The sequence below is a fragment of the Lithobates pipiens genome, unplaced genomic scaffold (genome assembly GCF_037356315.1).
Source record: "Lithobates pipiens isolate NorthernLeopardFrog02 unplaced genomic scaffold, aLitPip1_a1.2 Scaffold_18, whole genome shotgun sequence".
In the NCBI taxonomy this organism is placed as follows: domain Eukaryota; kingdom Metazoa; phylum Chordata; class Amphibia; order Anura; family Ranidae; genus Lithobates; species Lithobates pipiens.
In genome coordinates, this window is record NW_027507758.1 from 177,635,215 (window position 1) to 177,659,017 (window position 23,803).

Below are 23,803 nucleotides of genomic sequence, written 5' to 3' on the forward strand. Positions count from 1 at the left end.
CGGTAATCGGCTATTATTCCTCCTTGCGCTGACAGCGCGAGGATAAAAAAAAAAGCCGATCACCGGCAGCCGTGATCGGGACATCAGTCCCGATCACGGCCAGCCCTGCTAGTGCCCACCTGCCCCCTGCAGTGCCACATGTTTAAAATGTAAGTGCCACCCAGCAGTGCCCACAGTGCCACCCAGCAGTGCCCACAGTGACACCCAGCAGTGCCCACAGTGCCACCCAGCAGTGCCTACAATCTGCCTCAAAGGTGCTGCACCCCAGTGCCACTTATCCGTGCCCATCAGTGGCATCTACCAGTGCCCAGCAGTGCCGCCCATCAGTGCCACCTGTCAGAGCCACCTATCAGTGCCACCTATCAGTGCCCATCAGTCCCATCTATCAGTGGTACCTATCAGTGCCCATCCGTGCCACCCATCCGTGCCCATCTTTGCCTATCAGTGCCGCCTTATCTGTGCCCATCGGTGCCGCCTTAACTATGCCTATCAGTGCCCACCAGTGCAGCCTATCAGTGCACACCAATGCAGCCTATCAGTGCCCACCAATGCAGCCCATCAGTGCCCACCAGTGCAGCCTATCAGTGTCGCGTAATCAGCGCACTTCAATGAAGGAGAAAAATGACCCGTTTGCAAAATTTTATAACAAACTATTAAACATGATTTTTTTTTGCATCTTTTTTTGTTTGTTTAGCAAAAAATAAAACTCCGAGCTGTAACTAAATACCACCAAAAGAAAGCTCTATTTGTGGGAAAAAAAATGATAAAAATGTCATTTGGGTACAGTGTTGTATGCCCGCGCAATTGTCATTCAAAGTGCATCAGCGCTGAAAGCTGATAATTGGTCTGGGACTGAGGGGGGTTTAAGTGCCCAGTAAGCAAGTGGTTAAAGGAAACCGCAACTTCTTGCTCTTCAGAGATGGGACTAACCCCATCACCCCTCTGTAGATGAGAATGCCTCATGGATGGCACTTTGATGAGATAGTGAGGGGGGGCATAACACTTCAATCTGGGGAGAAAGGGGGCTTCTAAGATGCACACAATAGATATTTATAAAAAAAACACAAGATACTAGCGCTTTAAAAGATACTGGTGTGTCCTTTTCAGTTCAGTCTGTATTGTTCATTAAAATAAATTCAAAACAGTTTTTATCAAAGCAAGAGGTTTTTTTAAAAAGTTATCTGAGAAAACAGTACTTGGAATTTGCTGAAAATGCAGAAAGGTTGCTTGCTGTCCTTAGAGGATAGGGGATGTATGTGCACAATCACCTGCGGCAGCTGCTTCTTTAGAGTGAAGTCATCTCATGAATAGGATACCAATAAAAGAATATATAGAAGAGCGCCAAATCAGTAAAAAGTGCATTTATTTTATACAATCAATAAAAGTCTCACTTACATCCATAATTATTATTGTCCTCCGTTTGATAGTCAAATCACTGTTCCCTTTCGCTGGTGCTGTTACTGGATGAATCCTCCTCCACAGCGCACTAGGGGAAGCTCCGCTGTGTTCTGTGATACACAGAGACACGGACTGGCTCGTAGACAGCGTGTGACGTCAGCCGGTGGGTACCCGAGAGCACAACGCGTTTCTGAGCTTGCGCAAGCCTCGTTCGGGCATGCGCGCTCCTTTCTCAAGTGCAGGTATAGGCAATGCTGCAGTGGACTGCCCTTAAATAGGAGAGTGAATAGATAATGACAGACAAGATAGCAATTAACCCTGTAATCGATGCAAGCTGGTTGAGAGGATTATACTAATGATAATACTATGGCAAGTGAATAAAATATATGGTAACGAAGGTGAACTTGAAAAAGGTGAAAAGTTTTAGAGAAGAGTTATATATATATATATATATATATATATATATATATATATATATATATATATATATATATATATATATATATATATATATATATATATAGGGAACAAAGAATGTATGTATAAAAGAGTTGTGAAAAGTGAAGAGAAATGAAAAAGACAATGAAAATGAAAATAATAATAAAAAAAAATGAATGCAAAAATACTAATAATACAATTAATAATGATAATAATAATAATAAAAATAACAAAAATAGTGATAATAATGGAAATGAAATAAAAGTAAAAATAAAAATGAGAATAAAGATGAAAATGAAAATATAAATAATAATAATAATAGGAATAAAAATGATAATAATAAAAATAAAGATAAATATAAATATAAAAATAAATAAATAAATATATAAAAAATAATAAATAAACATGAAAATTAATATATATATAAAAATGGTAATAGTAAGTAAATTTATAGATGGTAGGTAATTTTGGATCTCAAAAGTATTGATAATAGGCCAAATTGAGGAATGCCTATAGAGACATTGATAACAACTAAAGGCTTGAATAATGTGAACATGGTAATCATAATGATAACAACAATAATAGTAGTAATAGCAATAATGCTACCACCATTACTACTACTACTAATCAATCTTGACTGGTTGGAGGTATTATAAATGAAGAAATAACTTCATGGTAATAGCATATAATCATGAGCCCAGTTACAGATAAATGCGACTTAGTCGCATTTTTAAACGCACGACAATGATGTTGATGGTGGAGATACAAGATCAATATATGACAATTGCATGTGAAAACTCGCGTCAAGATTGATAGAGGTGATGCGATTAAATTATGTTTAAAAGATATGTGTATAAAAAGGTATATATATAAAGGAGGAAGGAAGGGAAATTGTTTACGAGCCTTCACAGTTAAAATATATAGCCAAATTCTCTGTGTACAGAAACGGTGAGATCAAACATAACAATTATATAAAAATCATATACATAAAAAGGAGAAATCACATACATAAAAACAAGGTATTCCATATACATATATATACCAAGGAGAGGATATTAGTGATCTCATTTCTCTCCTCGTTTCTCTCCTGGAAGGACTGCGATCCCAATGCCAATACCCTTCCCCTCCTCTCCTTGGTATATATATGCATATGGAATACCTTGTTTTTATGTATGTGATTTCTCCTTTTTATGTATATGATTTTTATATAATTGTTATGTTTGATCTCACCGTTTCTGTACACACAGAATTTAGGTATATATTTTAACTGTGAAGGCTCGTAAACAATTTCCCTTCCTTCCTCCTTTATACATATACCTGTTTATACACACGTCTTTTAAACATAATTTAATCGCATCACCTCTATCAATCTTGACGCGAGTTTTCATATACAGTTGTCATATATTGATCTTGTATCTCCACCATCAACATCATTGTCGTGCGTTTAAAAATGCGACTTAGTCGCATTTATCTGTAACTGGGCTCATGATTATATGCTATTACCATGAAGTTATTTCTTCATTTATAATACCTCCAACCAGTCAAGATTGATTAGTAGTAGTAGTAATGGTGGTAGCATTATTGCTATTGCTACTATTGTTGTTGTTATCATTATGATTACCATGTTCACATTATTCAAGCCTTTAATTGTTATCAACGTCTCTATAGGCATTCCTCAATTTGGCCTATTATCAATACTTTTGAGATCCAAAATTACCTACCATCTATAAATATACTTACTATTACCATCTTTATATTTATATTTATTTTCATGTTTATTATTTTTTATATTTATTTTTTTATTTTTATATTTATCTTTATTTTTATTATTATCATTTTTATTCCTATTAATATTATTATTATTTATATTTTCATTTTCATCTTTATTCTAATTTTTATTTTTACTTTTATTTCATTTCCATTATTATCACTATTTTTGTTATTTTTATTATTATCATTATTAATTTTATTATTAGTATTTTTGCATTCATTTTTTTTTTTTTTATTATTATTTTCATTTTCATTGTCTTTTTCATTTCTCTTCATTTTTCACAACTCTTTTATACATACATTCTTTGTTCCCTATATATATAACTCTTCTCTAAAACTTTTCACCTTTTTCAAGTTCACCTTCGTTACCATATATTTTATTCACTTGCCTTAGTATTATCATTAGTATAACCCTCTCAACCAGCTTGCATCGATTATAGGGTTAATTGCTATCTTGTCTGTCATTATCTATTCACTCTCCTATTTAAGAGCAGTCCACTGCAGCATTGCCTATACCTGCACTTGACAAAAAAAGGAGCGCGCATGCCCGAACGAGGCTTGCGCAAGCTCAGAAACGCGTTGTGCTCTCGGGGACCCACCGGCTGACGTCACATGCTGTCTACGAGCCTGTCTGTGTCTCTGTGTATCACAGAACACAGCGGAGCTTCCCCTAGTGCGCTGTGGAGGAGGATTCATCCAGTAACCGCACCAGCAAAAGGGAACAGTGATTTGACTATCAAACGGAGGACAATACTAATTATGGATGTAAGTGAGACTTTTATTGATTGTATAAAATAAATGCACTTTTTACTGATTTGCCACTCTTCTATATATTCTTTCAATAGATATTTAAGAGCAGGCACTACAAAATGCTGTATAAGTGATATTAACCACTTCCCACCCGGCCAATGTATATATACGGCCGGGTGGGAGCCGCCTGCTCCTGATAGGACGTTCAGGAACGGCGCGATCCAATCACGGCCGTCATGTGATGTAAACAAACAGCCGGTTGCTAGGCAATCGGCTCTCCTCTCCTCACACGGAAGTCACCGCTGAGAAGAGGAGAGCAGAACGCTGCAGCCGGCTGATGATCAGTGAGTATGGGCTGCTTTTCACAGCTTTTTACTCACTGATCATCAGTGTAGTGTAAACACACAACACACCACACAGTGAAAACACAGTCCCCACATATGTCCCCAAAACACACATGTCCCCAAAACATACATGTCCCCAAATAATAAAAACACATGTCCCTAATAATAAAAACATGTCCCCCACATATGTCCCACTAAAATCACATGTCCCAATGATTATCTGCACACATATGTACGTGATCACCTGCACACATATGTACATGATCATTTGCGTACATATGTCCGTGATCACACAAACCAATTATTATACACTTAACGGAATTTTTTTTACCAAAAACATGTAGCAGAATACATTTTGGCTTAAATTTATGACAAAATTTGATTTTATTGGATTTCTTTTCAAATAGAAAAAAGAAAATATTGTTTTTTTCCCAAATTTCCGCTTTTTTTGCGCTTATATCGCAAAAAAAAAAAAACGGAGTCGTGAATAAATAACACCAAAATAAAGCTCTATTTGTGCGAACAAAATGATAACAATTTCATTTGGGTACAGTGTAGCATGACCGCGCAATTGTCACTGAAAGCGCTAGAGCGCTGAAAGCTGAAAATTGGGCTGGGAAGGAAGGGGGTGAAAGTGCCCTGTATTGAAGTGGTTAAACATAAGTTGTTTTTTTTGTTTTTTTTATATATTAGATGATCAGGGCAGGACTTTCCTTTTCTTCAACTTGTCCTACCATTATTTTTCTTCTGTTCCTAAATTTCACTTTCTCCCCTGGTGCTAATTTCCACAATAGATGATGGCTCCTTGGCTTGGCTTCCAGGGTCATATGGAGTAATGCCCTGAGCCACCCTTTTGGTGCACGCTTCCAGTATGCCGTGCACCCACAGGCACTGTGCGACCAATAGAAGCACCTCCTGCAGGCTAACACTTTATAAACAGCTACAGAAAAACATGTTTTCCTTTTGAGATAAAGGTTTTACATTAATAAATAAAAGCTGATGATTGTAAGCACCCCTGTCAGTAGTAAATGGTTTATCTCAGCCCTTTAACTGCTACATCTGCTGGATAATCTGTTCTGTTGAAGAACAACAGACTTACTTGCCAGATCACCATTTGAAAATGAAGGAAAGAAAGCCTAAAAACAGAATATGAATGCAGCTATCACATCTAAGAATTGATAAGCTGCAATATAATAAATGGATGCTTTTGGGTTTATTACCACTTTAAGCTTTCTTCTTAAAGTGGAGCTCCATAAAAAAGAGGATGTTCCATTTTAAGGCATCCTTCCCTTGCTCCTGTTTTTGAAATGGAGCTTTTGGGGATGAGGGGGCAGTGAGTACTCAATTGTGACAGGTACACGCTTCCACTTCCACTCCTATCACCTAGAGCAGTGATGGCGAACCTTGGCACCCCAGATGTTTTGGAACTACATTTCCCATGATGCTCATGCACTCTGCAGTGTAGTGGAGCATCATGGGAAATGTAGTTCCAAAACATCTGGGGTGCCAAGGTTCGCCATCACTGACCTAGAGGAACCAAAGGGAAAGTTCTCCTCCCTCCCCCCCCCCCCCCCCCCCGAAGTCTTCTGGAACACATGACATGCCCCAGAAGACTGCAGGACCAGTCACAGAGTGCAGGGCCACTCACTCATGCACAGTGTGGGCACCTGGCTGTGAAGCTGCAAACTGTCACAGCCTGGTGCCCTTAGTAAAAATGACGGCGGGAGAGAACAGACGGAAAAAACGGCTGGGGTGAGCACACTACTGGATCGTGGGACAGGTGAGTTTCTGTTTATTAAAAGTCACTAGGTACAGTTTTTGTAGCTGCTGACTTTTAATTTTCACTTAAGAGACTGGAGCTCCTCTTTATGATGTTCACTCCTGTTTATCCATTCATCCTGTATTATATGAGATGTGGCAAGAAACTAACACACAGACTGTTTTTTTTAAATATTGCTTTAAGCTCAAAGAGTAACTGCATTCACCATTGGTAACAATTTGGCAAATTCTGTATTTATTCTCTAGTAAATGTTAGTTAAACCTGGTTTTGTAAATCCTTGTGGTCATATTGGTTATGAGCTAATGAAAGTGATTGCACACTATCATGGTAATCTACTGTGGGCATCAACCTAAACCCAATCTCTCTGGTTTAATTATAAAACTGTCAACAGGAAATTCCACTCTACTGAACATTTCTTGATTGTGTTTCCTAATTATGAACTTAAAAGCTCTTACACACATTACCACTTTTCCTTATACCATAGTATATGTTGTGCTTTTTAGGAATTTAACTGTTAAAATCCTGTGCCAGCAGACATATTTACAACCAAGATCATTTGTTTAAAGGGGTTGTAAAGTAAATTTTTTTATTTTTTTAAAATAACAAACATGTTATACTTACCTCCACTGTGCAGCTCGTTTTGCACAGAGTGGCCCCGAACCTGCTCTTCTGGGGTCCCTCGGCGGCTGTCTCTGCTTCCTCCCGCAGGTGCTTCTCACGTTAATGCGAGCTCCCTCGCATTGGTGAGAAGCACCTGCGGGCGCGCTCCCGTGATACAGCCGGCGGCTATAGCCGCTCGCTGTATCACAAGGCCCCGCCCCCCGGCGCGCTGCGTCATTGGATGTGATTGACAGCAGCGCGAGCCAATGGCTACGCTGCTTTCAATCCATCCACTCCAGCCAATCAGCGGCCAGGCTGAGCGGCGAAGAGGACGGCGAGGGCAAACGCGGGATTTTCGAGGGGTCAGGTAAGTAAAACGGGGGGACTGGGGGCGCCGGCAGTGTCAGATGTTTTTTCACCTTAATGCATAGAATGCATTAAGGTGAAAAAACATTTACCTTTACAACCCCTTTAAGAGACTTTAAAGAACTCTATGAGCTTTGGTGTAAATAAATTATATTGCGCTCACCAGATCCTTTGCCCCTACTGGGGGAAACCAGCCTTCGCAGTGTTTAGCCCCTGTGTCACTTTCTGGCGTCTCCCTGGGAATCTGGCCATTCATCCACATTTTAAATTTTCAATCGTGCATTTACATGGAAAGAGGAAGAGAGCCCATAGCGTAATATGTCTTTAAAGGAAGTTTATTACAAGCAAAAAAACCTACTCACATTTCATCAGAGTTAAAACCGCTGTGTAAAAATCTTCACACCGCTAGCTGCTGCGGTGTATTCAAGAGAGGTCACGTCTCTATAGCCACGCCTACCTGTTACGTCACACTGACGTCATCAAGAGCCTTTTTTTTTAATTAACTTTTCTGACACTGATGACAATTGATTAGACAATTGTACAATTAATTTTGGAACACAATTAGAGGCTGTATATGATACACATTGTAAATTTAAAGGTATAGCGCCAATTTTACCTGATTTCTTTTCTACCTGTTTCTACCACTGCACAATTTTTGGGAATCTGGGTAACTTGGTGTACAGAAATTACATGAATATAATGTTCATGGCCACATAAGTTGGTCTAGATTCTCTGTGTACAAAAGCACATTTATTTGCAGTAAATTCACATTTTATTTAAACAAAGCTTATTCTAAAGAGGATTCATATTTCTTCTGTACTCTGCAGTGTTTATTTCTGTATATAATTAGTTCTGCAGTGCAACGCATCAGTGTTTCAGATCACAGTGAAACATATACTGTAAAATTAGCAACTATTTGCTATTTTGATCAAACTGCATTTTTTTTTTTTGTTAATAGATTTTATTGAAGCAAAGGTGGTACACGTAATCATTTTAATAGTAGCTTATAATTTTTAAAAAAAGAATCGTGAAAACTGCAAAATGGACTGATCCTTCATAAATCTCACAAAATAAATTTAGTAAAAACAACAGAAAAACATGTCTTACCCTGAGATGTTGCCATTACTGGGGGGAGAGTTACTAAAACTGGTTCACGCAGAATCTGGTGCAGCTGTGCATAGTAACCAATCAGCTTCTAACTTCAGCTGTTCAGTTAAGCAGAGCTGCACCAGGTTCTGTGTGCACCAGATTTGGTAAATCAGTAATGTGTCAATGCAAGTCAACAGACAATTGCAATCATGGCAGTATGTGGGCAGTGGAAACTTTGACAATACAGGAGTTACAAATGTGGCTAAATTCATGACGCATCTGAAAACACAACACAATATTAGGTATATCATGTACCATATACCATTAAGGCTACCATAAAACACCACCAAAAAGTAGTGCAAAACTACTTACTAAGCCGGCATGTTTTGCCACCATTTCATGCTGTATTTACAGTACAGTACAATCAGCATATGCAGTGAGGGAAAAAAGTATTTGCTTCCCTGCTTATTTTGTACGTTTACCCACTGACAAATAATTAGTCTATAATTTTATTGGTAGGTTTATTTTAACAGTGAGAGACAGAATAACAACAACAATATTTAAAAAAAGTTCTAAATTGATTTGCAATGAGTGAAATAAGTATTTCATCTCCTATCATTTAGCAAGATTTTTAGCTCTAAGGTGTCTTCTATACAGGTAACGAGCGCCTAATCTCCGCTTGTTAACTGTATAAAAGACACCTGTCCACAGAAGCAATCAATCAGATTCCAATCTCTCCTCAATGGTCAAGACCAAGCTGTCCAAGGATTTCAGGGACAAGATTGTAGACCCACACAAGGCTGGAATGGGCTACAAGACCATCACCAAGCAGCTTAGTGGGAGGATGACAACAGTTGGTGTGATTCTTCACAAATGGAAAAAAACACAAAGTAACTGTCAATCTCCCTCGGTCTGGGGCTCCATGCAAGACCTCACCTTGTGGAGTTTCAATGATCATGAGAATGGTGAGGAATCGGCCCAGAACTACCCGGGAGAATCTTGTTCAGAATCTTGTACAGCAGGCAATCAAATACTTTTTTTCCTCACTGTTTTTTTGCTCACTGTACAACTCTTTGCCCAAAGTCATACTTTGTGTTTTATTGTGGATGCCAAAGAGTAGTGCTACTACTAAACATATAGAAAAGAAAAAATATCCACGATTGTGTACATTAATTGTAAAAGAAATCAAAAGGTGCAGCAGCACTATGAGATATTTATCACAGTGTCACAAATATTAAATAAACCTATTGTGGTAATCTTGCCTACCGCCTGAAACACAATATGAATAAATAATAAATACAAAGAATATCAATCAATAAACACAAATAAGTGAAATAAAGATATGTCCATAAGATAAAGTCCATGTGAGGTAAATAATTAACCATCTCTTATGCTCGTATCACAAATCCACCGCCACAATGATTCCTTGTGATCCACATGACTGCCACCACCTCCAAAGTATAGATGTAGGCTTACCAGCGAATCATGACCCTCTAATTCTAGATTAGTTAAAAGAAGCTTAGATTTAATACATTTTGATCACATCACTCTCGGCTCACATCTGAACCCTCATCCATCAATGGTCCAGGCAGATGATACTACGGTTCCCCCGGAAAAAGTCCTCTATGACAAAATGTGTTGGATGGAGCTGCAAGTTGATGTCATCATGTTTTAACGGAAGTGGCAGAAGTTTTGCTTTGTTTGCCAGCCAAATTATTGTCTGTAATGTGAAAATGCTTTTATCTACATGCAAGTGCAATAAATATATTAAATCTGATTTTAAATACTTTACACTATGTTAAGCATATTGTTTTCTTATGGGAATTGGTGTATATACTGTATACTGCAAGTGGCTATTAGAACGGAAACGGGAGTGTCATCTACCTGGACCCTTTCCTCCTAACTGGCTGGACTATTGATGGATGTGGTGTCAGTTTCAAGCTGAGAGTTATGGTGTGATCCAAATGTATTTAACCTAAGCTCCCTTTGACTTCTCTAGAATTAGAGGGTCACGAATTGCTGGTAAGCCTACATCTGTACTTTGGTGGTGGTGGCAGTCACGTGGATCACTAGGAATCATTGTGGTGGTGGATTTCTGATATGTACACAAGAGCTGGTTAATCTTTCACCTCATGTGGATTTTATCATATAGACATTTCTTTATTTTACTTACTTGGGCTTAATGTTTTTTTTTTCTGTAATATTGATTCATAATATGTTTTGGGAGTTGGTAAGATTAGTAAATAATTTATAACATGAAATGTACTAAATTAATTGACTGAGTCTGACAAAATACCCACATTTGCCCCTCTGTGTCACTTACTACATTAGTTGTTTAACCACTAGAGATCTGCGCTATAGCCGAATGACGGCTACAGTGCGGACCTGCTTTGCCGGGACTACGTCTATTGACGTCGTCCCATGCACGAGCGGCCTGCGCGCCCCCGCGCTCTGTGATCAGCGAGTCTATGAGACTCGCCTGATCACAGATCGGAGCAAGGGGTCGATCCCGACCCCTTACCACATGATCAGCTGTCAGCCAATGACAGCTGATCATGTGATGACAACAGAGCTAGTAATCGGCTATTTTTCCTCCTCGCGCTGTCAGAATAAGAAAAAAAAAGCTGATCACCGGCGGCCATGAGAGGGACTTCAGTCCCGATCACAGCGAGCTGGGGCCAGCTCATCAGTGCCCACCTGCCCCCTGCCAGTGCCACCTAAGTATAGGCAAAAGTGCCACCCATCAGTGCCCATAGTGCCACCCATCAGTGCCCATAGTGCCACCTATCATTGCCCACAGTGCCACCTGTCAGTGCCCACAATCTGCCTTAACAACAGTGCTGCACCTCAGTGCCACATATCTGTGCCCATAAGTGTCATCTACCAGTGCCCAGCAGTGCCACCTATCAGAGCCACCTGTCAGTGCCACCTATCAGTGCCCATCAGTCCCATCTATCAGTGGTACCTATCAGTGCCAATTAGTGCCACCCATCAGTGCCATCTTATCTGTACCCATCTTTGCCCATCAGTGCCGCCTTATCTGTGCCCATCAGTACTGCCTTATCTGTGCCTATCGGTGCCACCTTATCTGTGCCTATCGGTGCCACCTTATCTGTGCCTATTAGTGCCGCCTTAACTGTGCCTATCAGTGCCCACCAGTGCAGCCTATCAGTGTCCACCAGTGCCGTCTTATCAGCGCATTTCAATGAAGGAGAAAAATGACCTGTTTGCAAAATTTTATAACAAACTATTAAACATGATTTTTTTTTTTTTTTTGCATATTTTTTTGTTTGTTTAGCAAAAAATAAAACTCCCAGCTGTAATTAAATACCACCAAAAGAAAGCTCTATTTGTGGGAAAAAAAATTATAAAAATGTAATTTGGATACAGTGTTGTATGGTCGCGCAATTGTCATTCAAAGTGCATCAGCGCTGAAAATTGGTCTGGACAGGAGGGGTTTTTTTTTTTTTTTTTTGAAAAGGAACGTTTATTGAGCATGAAAAAAATACAGAGGATTACAGAAGCACATGTGGGGTGCAACATGCACCAAATATACAGATAAAACAGCTGTTAACAATAGCATGGGATGAGAAAACAGTTCTTTGTTTACAAGTTTAATAATACATTAACAAGAGTAGTGCGATGTGTTCAGGGAGGGGGAGAAGGGAGGACCTCAGAGATTGGGAGTCGCAGGCAAATCCACAGCCCAGGTTGTGTAAGGTTGTTCAGAGGGGGGGGGGTCATGGAACCATCATCTTGGGACAGGGGCCCCTCCTTCAGCTACGGGGGTCAACAGGTCTCATCGGGCCGGCCCTTATTAGGTTAGGGGGCATAATAGCTACAGGTTACACTGGGCTGTACACGTATCCGGATCCCCCACCCACTTATCCCATATCTTGGCAAACTTGCCCGGGCAGACCCTATGTGTATACAGCAACTTTTTATAGGGGAGAGTGGCGTTAACAGCCGCCTTCCATTGCCAGGCAGTGGGGGATGTTGAGCTCAAACAGGCGCGGGCTATCTGCAGCCTGGCAAGATATAGAGTCTCTTGCAGGAAGGTAGTCAGAATTCTTGTCTCCTCGGGTACAAGGAGAATCCCCAGCAAACACTGGCGGGGACAGAGCGTCAACGGGGAGCCCATTTGGTCATGGAGGAAGTCAACAATCTGTTTCCAGTAAGCCTGCAGCTCAGGACAGGACCAAAGGAGATGGTAGAACGTGGCTTGGGGATCACCAGACAGGAGGGGGGTTTAAGTGCCCAGTAAGCAAGTGGTTAAGGGGACAGAGGGGACACAGTACAGTACCAATAAATGTTCTCAGTGCAATCACTGAGATTTGCAAAAACTCATTAGGTCATGAGTTATTTTCACTGATGTTCCCACCCTCATGTTTGAACTCTATTGTGGTAACGGTAATTTACAACATCAGAGGGTGTGACATAAGTAGTATATTATCAAGGCCAGTTTATCTTAAAGCTTTTGAGCTGTCCTTGTTGTTCTGTTCAGGAAAAGGAAGGGAAAACATCCCCAGCAGTCAGGCTTCGAAGAGCCAGACATTCCTTCCTGAATGAGTTTGTCGTCAGCTAAAATAAAACTACTGTGAGCACTTTCATCTTTATCATGATACATATCCCCTTTTAATGATTATGTCTATGGAGATTTGACAGATGCAACACTCTTTGGTACTAAGGAAAAGTAGAGAATTTGAATAAAAATTATTTAATTGTTTAAAAACTAGACTATACATTTCAGAATAGTGAGTGTATATTAGGTTGAAATACATATTCTAAATTCTGCGTGCGTGCATTTCCATATGTTTTGCCATGCAGTTAATCAAATAATATCCTCCAAAAATGCAATGTATCTGAAACCTCATGACAGTGCACGGTGCTTTACCTGGAATTTACATTAAGTATGGTGAGAATATGCTAAGAAGGAAGCCTGTACTAAAAAAAAGGGGGGGGGGGGGCTACCACTGCTCAAATCTCCTTTGGAAAATGTTAATTACGTGGTTATGTTGTTGTTCAAATCATTTTCTAAATCACTGACTGAGAACAAATATACAGATCTGGGTTTCTGAGTTGGAGTTAGTTACTAAAAAAATATTGAATTGATATTTGAAGATAACCACACTTTCAGCACTGTCTTTTATTCCAGTTTCATCCTACACCCTGGCTGTGTAGAATGATAATCTGGGTGACACACGTTCTGCTTTTTACAGGACTACCGGAAAACAACAGTTTATAAACTGTGTGCTGTCATTGGTAGGCCACTGCCGTGACAGCTCTGCCTGGTCTCCATCGGATGTCTGTAGCTTTTACCATTGGCAAGTCTCTATATCTTTTGAGTTAGATTTATTTATTAACCATTTGCCTACCAGGCACTTACACCCCTTTCCTGCCCACGTGATTTTCCAGCTACCCAAACAAATTTTTTATCATTTTCTTCACACAAATAGAGTTTTCTTTTGGTGGTGGTTAATTACTGCTGAGTTTTTTTTTTTTTTTAAAGTAAGACCAAAAATTTTGAAAAAAAATGTGTTTTACTTTTTTTCTGTCAGTAAATTTTGTAACTAAGTCATTTTTTGCCTTCACTGATGAGGCGGCGCTGATGGGCAGTGATATGCTCTGATAGGCTGAACTGGTGGGCATTGATGAGGTGTTACTTATGAGCACTGATGAGGAGGCACAAATATGCCGCACTTATGTGCACTGATAGGTGGCACTAATGGGCATTGGTGGGCACTGATAGGCAGCATGGATAGGCTGATGCACATTGACGAGTGGCACTGATGGGCATTGATCAACAGCAGTGATGGGCAGAACTGATAGGGGGCACTGATTGCCAGCACAGACTGGCATCACTAATGGGCACTGATTGGTGGTACTTGTGGGCACTGATTGCTGCCACTGGTGGACACTGATTGCTAGCATTGGTGGGCACTGTATGACGACACTGTTTTGTGACACTATACTGTAATCAAGGCACTGATGATCAGTGCCCCGATTACATTTCTACATGTCCCCCTGCGTGGAGATGCCGCTGATCGGCTCTCCTCACCACACACTCTGTCAGTGAGAGGCGAGGAGCGCTGATTACCGGCATTTCTACGTTTACATGTTTGGACACTAGACAATCGCATGGTTAAAGAGCCGCAGACGTTGCTCTTTACAGAGATCGGGGTCACGCCGCCCTGCCATCATTTCCTGCCAAGGACAGTTTTCAGCTTTTAGCGCTCACGCTTTGAATGACAATTACTCAGTCATGCTACACTGTACCCAATCAACATTTTTTAGCATTTTTTTTCTCACAAATAGAGCTTTCTTTTGGTACTATTTTATCACCGCTGGGTTTTTAATTTTTGCCATATAAGTGAAAAAAGAGCAAACAGTTTTGGGGGAAAAAAATATTTTTTTAAGTTTTTATTGTAAAATTTTGTAAAGAAGTAATTTTTCTTCATAAATTTGAGCCAACATTTATACTGCTACATATCTTTGGTAAAAATAACCCAAATTAGTGGATATTATTTAGTCTGTGTGAGGCTGGGTTCACACCGCTGCGGGGGGAGAACCGGATGTGATTCGCACAGCAAATCACATCCGATCTCCGTAGCGCTGCGAGTTCAGCCATACAGATAGTATGGCTGAACTCGCAGCGGTCCCGCAGCAAACTCGCACGGGACCCTTTTTTGGGTCCGCAACAGAATCGGATCGCATGGGGGTTCACACCATGCGATCCGATTCCTGTGCGAGTCGGCAGATCGCACTGTGATATGCCGACGGATCTGGGGGTGTCATTAACATAACATTGACACCCCCAGCCGTCCGCATAGGGCAGTGTGAACTGCCGGCGGGAGGTATGCGATGCGGGAAAACGCCGCGGATTTGCGGCGTTCCCGCATCGCAGCAATGTGAACCTAGCCTGAAAGTTATAGAGTGTGCAAGCTATGGGGCCAATCATTGAAAATTGATCACACCTGATAAACTGATGGCCTATCTCATTTCTTGAGATACTAACAAGCCAGGACAGTAGAAATACCCCCCCCCCAAATGACCCCTTTTTTGGAAATGAGACAATCCAAGGTATTTAGGAAGTGGCATGGTGAGTTGTTTGAAGCTATACTTTATATATATATATATATATATATATGTATGTATGTATACAAAATTGTCATTAACAAGTTATTTCTTGCACACAGCACATGCATACTTTCAATTACACCCCAAATACATTCTGCTTCTCCTGAGTATAGCGATACCACAAGTGTGAGACTTTTATACAGCCTGGCCATATAGAAGCCCAACATCCAAGTAGCGGCTCCATGCATAGGAGCATAAATTACACATCTAATTTGATGACGACCTCACAATTTTAAAGGCCCTGGAGCACCAGGACAATGGAAATGCCCCCAAAATGATCCCATGACCCCATTTTGGAATGCAAGCACCCCAAGGTATATTCTGCGAGGCATTATGAGTCTTTTGAATATGTCATTTTTTTCACAAATTTTTGGAAAATGTGGAGAAAAAAAAACACATAACATGTACATAGCAAAAATGACAACCCAAAATGCATTCTGCTACTCCTCCTGAGTATGGCGATACCACCTGTTTAAACAGACTAGCCACATAGAGAGGCTCAACATCCAAGTAGGGACATAAATTACACACATAAATTCTTGACAATATCTCACATTGTTGAGGGCACATTGCATGTACATAGCAATTACAAACCAAAATACATTCTGCTGAGCAAAGGGAAAACAAAAGATTACCTGTCATTTTAGTAGTACAGTGGTCCACAGAGGAGAGCATTGATCCAGACAGCAGGCAGGAACATGGACAGTGACTGCAAAACAGGCAGCAGGGAGGAATACTGTCCATAGTCAGTACAGGTAGAGATATTGTCGGCACAACTAAAGCATTGGTCCAGGTAGCAGGCAGGGATGTGATCAGCAGCAGCAAAAGGATCGTCCATTCAGCAGGCAGGAATACTGTCCATAGTTAATACAGGCAGCAGGCAGAGATATGGTCAGTATAGCCAAAGTATTGATCTAGGCAACAGGCACATTGTCCATAAAAAGTCCTGGGTCAGTGCAAGCAGAGATAGTGTCAGCACAGCCAAAGCATTGGTCCAGACAGCAAGCAGGACCTTCAAGCTTAGGGCCTCAGTCAGGAAAGAATGGGGACAGGGGTAGAGGCTTCTCCCACCCGAATTGCTTTGACTCCAGACCCTGTTCAGGGAATTACAAAACAAAGGGAAAACCAAAAACAGTTTTTCTCAACTCGGAACACTATTCTGAAGCCCCTCACATATGTGAGGCCCCTGTGCAGGGTGAAAGATCAGTCCAACACTTGATCAACAGGCGGTGGTCAGTACAGGTAAAAAGCAGAAATAGACAGCAGGCAGAGGCATAGTCGATACAGTCCAGGGTCAGTTCACGTGAAAGGCAGAAACATGGCAGATAAACAAAGCAGACGGCAGGCAGAGGCATAGTTGATAAACAGGCCAGAGTCAGTTCACAAGGAAGGCAGTGATATGGTTGGTTGAGGCACCAGTGAAATAATCAGAACGGAAATGGAAACCAGGGAAATGGCAGTCTATTAGAAATATGGGCTAATCGTTTACGAGAGTGTGATAGTATCTGAAGCATTCTCCGATGTATAGGCCAGGTTGGGAGGGACATTGGGGACAATGGAAACCCATCTTTGCTAACTCCTCTTTTGCTGCACAACCAACATTTTTTTTTGGTGTCATCTACCTGTTTCTGATGGTGGAATATTGACAGGGAAATGGCATTCATGCAGTCTGCTGACACAATCAGAGTGAATGCTTTCTGGAGGGCATCCTTGCTGATAGATAAGGGCAGTGACAATATTTTTGATAAATTTGAGTAAGGTGTTGGGAATTTCCATTGATTTTTGATAGGTGACGTATGCATTATAAATGGCCAAAGGGAAAAAATAAATTGTGACTTTTTTTACACCAGAAGAGGGACTTTCGTGTTGATAGTACTGCAGCATTTGACTCCAACTCCCCATGAACTTATTGCACTCATGGATACAGCAAGGCTTTTGAACGGGACCGCGTCTAAATCGATGTTCCAAAGAGGTATCATTGTGGACGATGGACATGATGTACACATCTTTCCTATGCCTCCACTTCACAGCCAGCACCTCCTCGTTCCTCAGGCTTGTCGATTCCACCCTTTGTAGCCTTGTGACTAGACGTTGTGGGAAAGCCTTCCTGTTTTTTCTTGCTGTACCTCAGGCCAAAGTTTTCTCAAGGTATAGGTGGCAGAAAAGGGGCAAACTGGTATAGTAACTGTCCATGTAAATGTGATACTTCTTTTGGAAGAGTGGGTATGCCAACTCCCAGACAATTTTCCCACCCATGTATGTTGGACACTCAGGGGACCGGAGCTGGGAGTCTTTGCCTTCGTACACGCGAAAGGCATGCACATATCCAGTGGAACTTTTACAGAGCTTGTTGAGCTTTAATCCGTACCTGGCCCTCTTGCTGGGAATATACTGCTTGAATCCCAGCCAGCCTGTGAAATGGACCAGAGATTTGTTCAGAGAGATGTTCTGGACAGGGATATAAAGTTCGGCAAACCTCCACGAAAAAAAATCAATTAGGGGCAAATTTTATACAATTTTATATCAGTCAGGATGATTTGAAGTGGGGAGGGTCACTGCGAGTTATCACTGAAATGCAGGACGCGCATTATCATGCCATAACAGGACCTGGACATGACAACTGAAAAAATTGTCATGTGGTGGATGTAACCAGTTTAACCACTATATATTAAAGTATGAATGTTATACAAATTACACCCCTATTTGCAATAGTAACATTTTCCTATAATTTGTGAAACTAGAAAACGTTTCTAGAAGTCCTGAGTAAGGATGAGCTCAGGCGTGTTCGCATGCTCCACGTGCAGAGCCCACCAGGAAGTTGGCGCAGTGCTGCGCTAATCACAGGCAGTGAGACATTGCCCCGTTGCGCAGCTGCAGAGATCGGCAATGTCTCACTGCCTGTGATTAGCGCAGCACTGCGCCGACTTCCTGGCAGGCTCCTCACGTGGAGCATGCGAACACACCTGAGCTTATCCCTAGTCCTGAGGTATTGCACATACTCACTAGCTATACCGTGAATCTAAGTGGAAAAAAGAGTTGGGCAAACTAACAAACGATAAATGGTCACTTCTATAAGAATTCTGCTAGCTGTGTCCTTATAACTGTCTGAAAAACGAACTAAGCTCTTTATACAGCACAGAGCATACGGCACCCCATCACGTGTGCCACTATAGTCATAATATAATGATAATATAATGATCAAAGCAGATCCCAGGGGATCTGCGATTCCTCCCACAAAATCCATAGTTTGGTGACTATACGCTAATTCACAGCATCATTTAAGTGTTAACAGGTGTTACCTGGACAGCTGGAATTATGTCTAGAGCCACATGTGACAATCCTCAAGTATTATTCAGAGGAGACATATCACTTCCATTGTGTCCCTACGTGTTCTCCTCTGTCCTGTATGTGTGATGCAATGGAAGTGATATGTCTCCTCTGAATAATACCTGAGGATTGTCAAGGTGTGTTTGACCCCTCAGGGTCTTGCAAGGAGGTGAGCAACTACTGCATGTGGTGGCGGGAGCACTTTACACTTATACCGTGTACACACAATCAGAATTTTGGCCAGCAAAAGACAGATGGGAGCTTTTCATTGGAAAATGGGACCATGTGTATGCTCCATCGGAATTTAGCTGGCCGAATTCCCGCCAGCCAAAAATGTGAGAGCATGATCTCAATTTTTCAGACGGAAAAACTTTCTATCGGAAATGTATGCTGTTCTAACGCGCAAAAACTCACGCATGCTCAGATTCAGCTACGAAATGGAAACTATTGGCTACTGGGTATTGAACTTCCTTTTTCTAGTCCCGTTGTACGTGTTGTACGTCACCGCGTTCTTGACGGTCGGAATTTGGTGTGACTGTGTGCATATACGCAAGACAGCTTGAGCGAAAATTCCATCGGGAAAACCATCAGAATTTTTTCCAACCAAAATTCCGATCGTGTGTGTACACAGCATTAGAGGTTGTGCGAAGCAAAGAAGTACTTTGCATCTTTTCGTGTGATAACAGAGGAGATCATCACTTTATTATTGGACTTTGTTTTTGCATATTAAGTTGTGCACACTATTATTATTGGAAATTTGTCTTCAGCTTAACACGTTTTGCACAGCATCGCTATTGTTATTTTGTGTATTTGTTATTTTTTGGTGCAGCGCTGTCACATTTACATCTTATTACTGTTATTTTATGTGGGAGCACTTTTAGTACAGCTGCAGCATTTCTGGTTGTTTGTACTTTATTTTTACCATCATACTGCATAATAGCACGCAACTATTCCACTTCTAATTTGCGCTGCTGTCTTTATGCTTCCCCTTTACCATACATTATACTGGTAATGTATATGTAGTGCTATACCATAGGAGCCACTGGATATGATGAGCCCTTTGTTCTTTGCCTTGACCTTCTCAAGAATTAACTCAATACAATAGTAATAACACAATTTAACAAACAACATGATTAACAGTAAGGACTAGGCATAATATTAAATTTGACGTCCAGATCAACATATACAGTAGCATGGCCACCTCAAATGCAACTGTGAGCAGTAGTAAAGTTTAATCTAGGGTTGGTATAGGTGCAGTCTACGTTTGGAATAAGAGCAGTATAGAACACAGAATGTATGGATAGGGCAAACTTGGTGTCTGGCTCTCAGTGGCTCAGTCTCTGCCAGCAGTGTCAATAATGGACAGATAGCCTTCTCACCAGTTCCCAGGATCTTGCTATGGATGCTTTCTGAAGAAGAGGTCCCCCTCAGTCCAGGAAGTTTAACAAAAATCCTCTCCAATCCTTCTACTTCACAGTATCCATTGGAATTTTCTCAGGAAAATAATTCACCTGCTGCTAGTGCTGTGGCTCCCTGGGCTGCAGTTCCAGCATCCACCAGCGGGTGAATCTCAGCAGTCTGGAGTTGACATCATCTCCTGCAATCAGGCATCACCAAATACTGATTGCAGGAAGCTCATTTAAACCCTGTGATTACAAGCACCCCTCACTGTGGTATTTTGTCCATGTGCCCAGAGCTGTGTTCCTGTAGCCTGTATATTGTACTCTGCATCTGCTCCTGGACCCCTTCCCTGCAGCCGGATCCCTTCCCGCCTGCTCTTTCTGTCTCCTGTTACCCTCTCTATGTCCAGTCTTCCTCCCAACCCTATCTGCTTGATCCCCCGTGGATGACCTTGGCTTGTTACGATAACGATTGTATCGCATAACTATAGAGATATATACATCTGTTTTTGGTATTCATTTATTGTGTGTCACTGTGGTTTTGTTTGCTGGTTTGTACAATGTTTGCCATATTGGAGGTGCATTTACTTTGTATATTCACTTACCTTTTAATAAATTCTATTATTTATACTGAACCTGTGCTTGGATTTTCTGGGACAGTCCACATATTTCTGGTCACATCAGTCCCTGACATAATACCAAGACCATCCCTGATCAGTGGCTGCTCAGAGTAACCATCTTGGTTCTGCTGTTTGTGCTAAAATGCATCCGGAAGAGGTTATTTTTCTTTACTGATGACAGATGATAATGAGTATTGCCGTCTGATATTGAAGGAGTGGGCCAGTCTTATCAGTCTTGCTCATTCTGTAGTGCAGTGGTCATCAACCCTGTCCTCAGGGCCCACTAACAGGCCAGGTTTTATGTATTACCTTGGGGAGGTGCAGACTAGAATACTGCAATCAGAGCAGCAAATGATATCACGTGATATGTTTCAGTTATCTTGCAAATCTGGCCTGTTCATGGGCCCTGAGGACAGGCTTGATGACCACTGCTCTAGTTGATCAGGGCAGTATGCTGTTTGAAGATGTTCAGTCTTTGATTCAGGTGTGTGCAGAGCTAGCCTTGTCCAGTACTCCAAAAGGCAGTGATGATTTTTCTCCCCTCTTCAGTTTGGATCAGGTTGAATCTCTGGTGTGGTTATTGGAGGATGATGTTCTCAGCAGGTGTTGGTAGAGTGTATTAATGCAGGCAGTCTCTGGTTAAGCAGGCAGTAGATAAACCGAATTTTGTTCAACCTTTACTACAGGCATGGTAAGATCTATTACATTCAGCCTCAGTCAGATTGCAACAGCCCATTCCTGCTGCCAGAGACCCGCCTGCTCAGTGGTCTCTTTTTCCATCACCCACAGCAACCCCAGATGCAGCCCTGTATACCCTGCTACCAATGAAATATCAGTACCCTGTTTACACCTGCTGCACCTGCCCTGCCTTCAACCCAGTTACCTCTTCTCCACTATCTTCAACCATCCCACAAGATCCTCCTTAGTTACTGCTCCCTCTTGTTTACTATCCTCCCACTCTTTTTCATTAGCTGCACCTCCTGCTTACAGCCCTGCAGTCCCTTACAGATCTTCAGTAGCAAAACCTAAAAAGAAACTGAAGTTTTTTCCAACCCACACAATCCTGCCACCACACCAGCCAACCTGCTTCAGTCTACCTCCATGATGGCAAATGGGGTTGGGCCTTTATCTGATAGACCCGAACCCGCTGTCCAGTCTGATGTTCCGTTCCATTCTTGGACCCCTGCCCTACAGCCAGATCCCCTCCCGCTCTCTCTGTCTCCTGTTACCCTCTCCCTGTCCAGTCTTCCCCCCAACCTCTATCTGCTTGATCTCCCATGTATGACCCTGCTTGTTGATTGTAGTGTGTGTGTGTATATGTATCTTTTTGGTAGTCATTTGTTGTGTGTCATTGTGGTTTTGGTTGCTGGTTTGTACACTGCCATATTGGAGGTGTGTTTACTTTGTATATTCACTTACCTTTTAATAAATTCTATTTATACTGAACTTGTGCTTGGATTTTCTGTGACAGCCCATATATTTCTGGTCATATCGGTCCCAGACATATTTGTAGTCCAAATAGTATATGGGTCCCGTTATATGGCTGCCACGCTTCACCCAGCAACAGGACAAAGATACAAAGCATACCTCTAAGCTATGCAAAAGCTATTTGGTGTTGAATCCAGGATACAATCTTTGATGGACTGACTAGCACAATCATTAGCTCCTAATCTTATTAAGCTCTTGTGGGAAGAGCGTCACTTTAATGTCAAAAAATGATGTCCTCAAGAGCTACTTAAGATGTGGGTTAACATTTTCTAAATTTCTTAAGAATCTGAAAACGAATGTAAAGGTCTGCAAAGCTGTAATTGCTGAAAATTGAGGTTTCTTTGATGAACCCAAAGTTTGATAAATAGAATGTGAAGAATGCTGTGACATAGTTAATGTATTGGCTGTACTTCCTGATGCATTTAATGCTACTTTGGTGAATGAAATTATAAGTTGCTATCAAAAACATGAACATGTCTGGGTTATTCTAGACTTTTTTTAATGCTATTAATTATATTCACATATATTCTTAAAGTTTTCTTTGTAAAATATGTTTTTTTTTTATTGTTTTACAGCAAATCTTTACAGATGTGGCAAGTAGAGAACTGTCAACTGAATTAGCTGAGGAAGTTCGAACAATGGACAATCTTATTACTGAAATTCAAGAAATCAGTAATCGCCTGCGTAATCAATACTGAATGGGAATTTGCTGTGCAACTAAATCTACTGTACAATAAATGTGTTGTTTCTTAAAAACCTTGGCATGTTGTGATTACCACTCTTCTTAGCTACAGACCCATAATCTCCTTAAGAATCATGGGTTTGGCCCATACGTAATGGTTTTGGACACCCTGGAATGACTACAGTTTTATTATTTACACTGCACTTCTTTGGGATTAGTTTTACATGAGTGCATCAACTAATTGGCTAAGGTCCACAGAATAAAACTGCTGATGGCTGGAAAAGTCATCTTTTATGTCACAAAAACAGAGATCTGTGCAGTTTTCCACTATTAACCATAAGACCGCATTATTGCAATGGTGAGTTATTATACTAATATTGTCAAACTACTGGTATCATGGATCAGTCATCAGTTAATGCAGACTAATACATGAACATGGAATTCTGGTTAAGTGGTATAATTTTTTCCCATATATTATCAACCACACCATTAACATCTCAAAAGTTAATCCCAAATATATATTGTTTATGTAGCATAAGCAAATTTCACAGCAATTCACATATAGCGTTCAGAGAACTATTGAAATCCATTCCTGGCTTAATGCGTCTGCATTA

At 41.0% G+C, this 23,803-nt stretch overlaps 1 protein-coding gene across 1 annotated transcript in view; it reads left to right on the forward strand.

Annotated features, from left to right (window-relative positions):
• TTC27 (tetratricopeptide repeat domain 27) overlaps positions 1-23,263 on the forward strand; it is a 626,083-nt gene extending 602,820 nt beyond the window's left edge. The window contains exon 21 of the mRNA XM_077486426.1: positions 23,083-23,263. Coding sequence (XP_077342552.1) covers positions 23,083-23,205 — 123 coding nt within the window. The 3' untranslated portion in view covers positions 23,206-23,263. The remainder of the gene's footprint in view (positions 1-23,082) is intronic.
• The last annotated feature ends 540 nt before the right edge of the window (positions 23,264-23,803 follow it).